This window comes from Dreissena polymorpha, chromosome 14 (genome assembly GCF_020536995.1).
Source record: "Dreissena polymorpha isolate Duluth1 chromosome 14, UMN_Dpol_1.0, whole genome shotgun sequence".
Taxonomy (NCBI): Eukaryota; Metazoa; Mollusca; class Bivalvia; order Myida; family Dreissenidae; genus Dreissena; species Dreissena polymorpha.
The window spans coordinates 54915043-54920318 of NC_068368.1; the positions used below are offsets into that span (position 1 = coordinate 54915043).

The 5276-nt window shown below is 41.9% G+C and overlaps 2 protein-coding genes across 2 annotated transcripts; both read left to right on the plus strand.

The window, feature by feature from the left end:
* Positions 1-776: 776 nt before the first annotated feature.
* On the plus strand, positions 777-2843 carry LOC127857379 (uncharacterized). The gene has a single exon (XM_052393776.1). It carries the CDS (start codon positions 777-779, stop codon positions 2841-2843), a length of 2067 nt encoding a protein of 688 aa, XP_052249736.1.
* Positions 2844-3004: 161 nt separating this feature from the next.
* LOC127857381 (uncharacterized) lies at positions 3005-3673 on the plus strand. Its single transcript, XM_052393777.1, has one exon. The coding sequence runs from the start codon at positions 3005-3007 to the stop codon at positions 3671-3673; it is 669 nt and encodes a 222-aa protein (XP_052249737.1).
* Positions 3674-5276: the final 1603 nt, after the last annotated feature.

Here is a 5276-nt window from a genome sequence, read left to right on the forward strand (position 1 = left end):
GAAATCAGACTTCTGTCAAAAAGCGCTGAAACATTGCGGACAGTAAATATTAGTAAAACCGTATCTATTACGGACCGTTACGCGTTCTTTAATTGAACTGACTCTCTGCGCTTTGATTGCATTAATATCTTTCCCAGAAAATAGAATTACGAATCTTGTACAATTCCGGTGACAATTCACTTCGCATTAGCTTACTTCACACAACGGAAACTGAAAGAATTATGGCATTAATTAAAGTAGATAAACCTTTCAACATGTGATTTGTTATTTATATTCTAAAGCGCATACTCCTCTCGAGTTCTAAGATCCGATGAAAAGCGGAAGTGTACCTGGATTCCTGATACCGTTGTGTAAACGCAATGAAATGAGGCAGTCCTTATTTTTAGACTTAAGTTTCGCTAAAACCGTAAATTGTCAAACAGATCAAAAGCATACTATGCTTAGCGTATACTAGCATGACATATGTGTGCTAATGTAAGTCGGAAAATGAATAATAAACAAGTAAGCCCCCATCATAAGATTTAATTTGGAGATTTTGCAAGTTTACATTTGCTTGAACTTGTGCCACTGGCATGAATAAAATGTGCAATGATTTCGACCGACTTTCTCATGTTGGCTGTCCTATTAGCGCAGTGGCTGGCAAATGCGCTTCACACTAGAGCGACTAGGTTGGTTCCCCGCTCCGGGCGTATGTGAGCTTTGATTGTTTTGCCACCGGAAGATACAACAACATCTCATTGAATCAAGTTTTGAACACTGGTCCTGATCTTACCAATATGTTGTTAGGTATACTCCTCCGTTTTAGGAAAGAACGAATAGCAGTTACAGCTGACATAGAACAGATGTTCTACAACTTCTGTGTGTCAGAAGAGCATAGAGACTACCTCCGTTTCCTGTGGTTTGAAGATAATGACCCACAGAAGCCACTGGTAGACTACAGGATGACTGTGCATGTGTTTGGGAATAGCACATCCCCAGCTGTTGCCACATACGGGATCAGAAAGATTGTTGAAAACTGTGAAGAAGATGTGAAAGCATTTGTGAACAACGACATTTATGTTGATGATGGGCTGACGTCTTTACCAACAGTGCCGCAAGCTGTCAGTCTGTTGTCCCGTGCCTCAAAAGCATTCGAGATGGAAGGTATCAAGATGCACAAAATTGCCTCGAACAGTGACAAAGTGATGATGGAGTTTCCACCAAATGCATCGGCGGATGGAGTCAGAGACCTGACCTTAGAGCAACTTCCTGTCCAGAGGAGTTTAGGCCTACTTTGGGACCTTAATACGGACACATTCACCTATGAAAGTACCAATGATGCCAAGCCTTATACGAAAAGAGGTGTTCTCTCCACCATAAATAGCCTGTATGACCCTATTGGTTTCCTGGCCCCTGTCGTGTTGGAGGGCAGGCAGTGTATGAGAGACCTAATGACGTCACATGCAGATTGGGATAGCCCTCTTCCGCCGGACAAGCACTTGAAATGGACTCGGTGGAAGGAGTCCCTTCTGCAGCTGAATCACATAAACATCCCCAGAACCTACTCAGCATTACCATTGTGTGAAGCCTCAGATATAGAAGTTCATGTGTATTCCGATGCCTCGGAAGCCGCTATAGCTGCTGTAGCATACCTTTTGATACACCACAAAGGTAGTAAACCAGAAACAACCTTTATAATGCGTAAATCAAAACTTGCACCATCAAGAGGGAATTCTATTCCAAGGCTAGAGCTTTTTGGAGCTGTTTTGGCAACAGAAGTTGCAGAATTTGTGCTAGAACATTTAAACATAGCTGCAAGGATCAGATTTTTTGTGGACAGCAAAGTGGTTCTAGGATACATAAACAACAGATGCAGGCGGTTTTACACCTACGTTGCTAACAGAGTTGAACGCATCAAACAGTCGACAAGTCCTGCCCAGTGGAGCTACGTGCCGACCAATCTAAATCCAGCAGATTGTGGTACTAGAGGAGTTGCTGCTGAAAATCTGATGTCAAGCTCCTGGCTTGTGGGACCACATTTTTCTGGAAGTGCGGAAAATAAGGTGCCATATTGCTTAGTGAACCCTGATGAAGACAAAGAAGTGAGACCAGAGGTGACGACTATGGCAACAAACGTTACAGAGAAGACTAAACTTGGCACTGCAAGATTCTCAAGGTTTTCATCATGGACCCGTCTTTTGATAGCACTTTCCTGCATAAAGCACATTGCCAATAGTTTCCTCTCCCGTGAAAACAAGTCAGACTGTACTGGATGGCATGTATGTTCCAATTCACAGGACGTCTCTCATTACAGACAAGCTGCAGCGATTATCTTGAGAGAGGTACAGAAAGAACATTACGCAGATGAGTATATGTCATTGGAGAGAGGGAGACAACTTCACCCAAGCAGTCCAATTGGCAACTTATCTCCTTTCCTTGATGAGCAAAAGGTCATGCGAGTAGGAGGGCGACTGAAGTTCGCTGATTTGCCCCATATAGAGAAGCACCCTGTCATTCTCCCCGGAAGTCATCATGTAGCATGCCTACTGGTTGAACATGTCCACAGAAAGGTACGTCATCAGGGACGCCATTTCACTGAGGGGGCTGTACGTGCTGCTGGATATTGGATTGTAGGAGGGAAAAGGCTTATTTCCTCAGTAATTCATCATTGCGTCACATGCCGTAAACTACGTGGATCGTTTGAGACCCAGAAAATGGCAGACCTGCCTAGAGACCGTCTAACCATTGCACCCCCTTTTCCTATGTTGGTGTTGACACCTTTGGCCCATGGCAAGTTGTCAGCAGGAAAACTCGTTCTAGTCAAGCATCCAGTAAACGATGGGCCATCATTTTCACATGTTTAGCTGTGAGAGCCATTCACATTGAAGTTGTGGATGAATTATTGTCATCAGCATTTACGAATGCATTGCGTCGCCTTATTACTATACGTGGACCTGTCAAGGAATTCCGGTCAGATCGGGGCACCAATTTCACAGGAGCAATAGACCTTCTTGAGGTAAACTCAATGAGTGTGGAGCAAAAAGCCTTCCGCAAGTTCTTGAATGATAGTGAGATCATTTGGCGCTTCAACCCACCACATAGCTCTCATTTCGGAGGTGTCTGGGAGCGCATGATTGGTGTTGCCAGAAGAATTCTTGAGCAAATGCTCATGAACGTGCCACATTTAACACACGATGTGTTAGTCACATTCATGGCCGAAGTATGTGCGATTGTTAATTCCCGCCCTATTACACCTGTGTCCAGCGACCCGGAGAATCCTGAAATCCTCACTCCAGCCATTCTACTTACACAAAAGTCAGGTCCCGTAACATCTTGTGCAACAGAGCCTGGAACCTTGGATACCAAAGACAAGTACCGGCAGCAGTGGAGGCAAGTGCGACATCTATCTGAGACATTTTGGGCCCGATGGAAAAAGGAGTATCTTCCCACTCTGCAAAAACGTCATAAGTGGACCCATGAGAGTGAAAGTGTCTCCGTGGGAGATGTCGTGCTGTTAAAAGAAAAGCTGAAACATCGTACCGGATCGCCAATTGGACGAGTGCTGGAAGTTTTCCCGAGTGAGGAAGGGAGAGTACGATCCGTGAAGTTCCGCGTCACTGGTGATGGACAGCCTCAAGACTGCGTTCGACCTATAGTTGACCTTGTGATTCTTGTGAGGGACAGTGGGGCTTAATAGCCTGCATTAAACTATATTCATGTGTTGAAATATGTGACTTTTTAAATCAGTGGCGAAGACTCGTGTGTTTGATATTTGGCATATGACTATTGACATTATGTTTATTTCAAAACAGTGACTTTCTATTAATTCTACTTTTATGCCCTAGTATATGCTTATACTAATGTTTTGGTTTCATGGTTGAGTGTATTGTTTATGAAAAATATATGAGTATCATTGTTTTGATTTGTTTTGTTTGCTTATTTTGATTTCCATATTTTTGATGATAAAGGTTAAGGTTAGGGCCATTTTGTGTCTTACTTGTTTAACAAATTAAAGTTAAGTATGTTTTAATTTTTGGTGATATTAATGTTTTAATATCAGACGGGGAGTGTGTTGAGTTTAGCCTCTGGTGTGTAACCTTTTTGCGATATCAGGATTACCTCCCCTGAACGTAATTCTGCTACTAATCGATTTCGTTTCCCTCGTTTTTGGTCAAAGCGTCTTCAGAGACACTTTTTCTCCCTTTGCGGTCTATAATGATGCACCACGTCGTAAGTTTTTGTTTCTAAATGATCATTTTAATATTGCTTTACCATATATCTGTATATTTTGTGTGTAATTAAGGTTTTACTGGGTTAATACTTAAAATACATTCAAGTCACGTGGCGTCCACTTTCTTTGTGGCGTCCACTTTCTTTGTTTTGATGCAGTGTAGCCTTTTATACATTGTCTATGTAATTTTACTGTGTCGCAAAGCATTTTGAGGAGTAGTATTTTTAATTCCATATATGTAATTTCCCAAAGCTATCCTCGTTTGACTAAGTTAGTACGTTTTTCAGAGAAAGTTTCTTATGATTGTTCCCATCTTGTATTTTTCAGTTTTTACCATGCTGTACCACATTGAACAAAGATTAAATTTGAACATTTTCGTGGTCTTGATTTAAACTTAATGCGGTGGATCCGTCCCCAAGGCATTACAGGCAGGGATGACGGTTCGTCGGTAATGCATGCAGTCTCAATGACCATAGGGACCTTATAAACTTCGAAATACACGCACCTTTCATGTCTTAATCGTAGGTTTCGAAAAACAAGGAGACCTCAACCATATGTTCATTTAAAGCCTTATAGATGGTCTCCTTATTTGAAACACATAACGTCATTACTTAATAATATTATTGCCCATTTATACTCAACACTACCTTCTAAGTTAGCAGGTAATGAATGGACAACGTGAAAATTCTGGAATCATCTTACAATGTAATTAACGATAAATGATAATTGTGTCCTCAGCACGTGCAAACGTTTCACGTGCAGGCGCTATCATGAGAAACCCGAGTATTCGTCAGAAGAATTACAAACGACAGACCTGAGATGTATCGGTGTCTTCGCGAAAGGCGGAGCCCTAGTTCCCTATGTGACAAATGGCTCTCAAGGAGCAGATGGTTGGCTGTTGTTTGTAAAATTGTCATGACCAACATGCTTTTATTTTATTAGGCCTATTGTGTCATTAAGGTTTGTAAATAATATCGTGAAGAGACGAAAAAGTAAGTGTAGTAAGGAGGTTACCGATGTATTGTAACGTTCGATGTTCTATAGGGTGTATTTAATCCACCTCAGG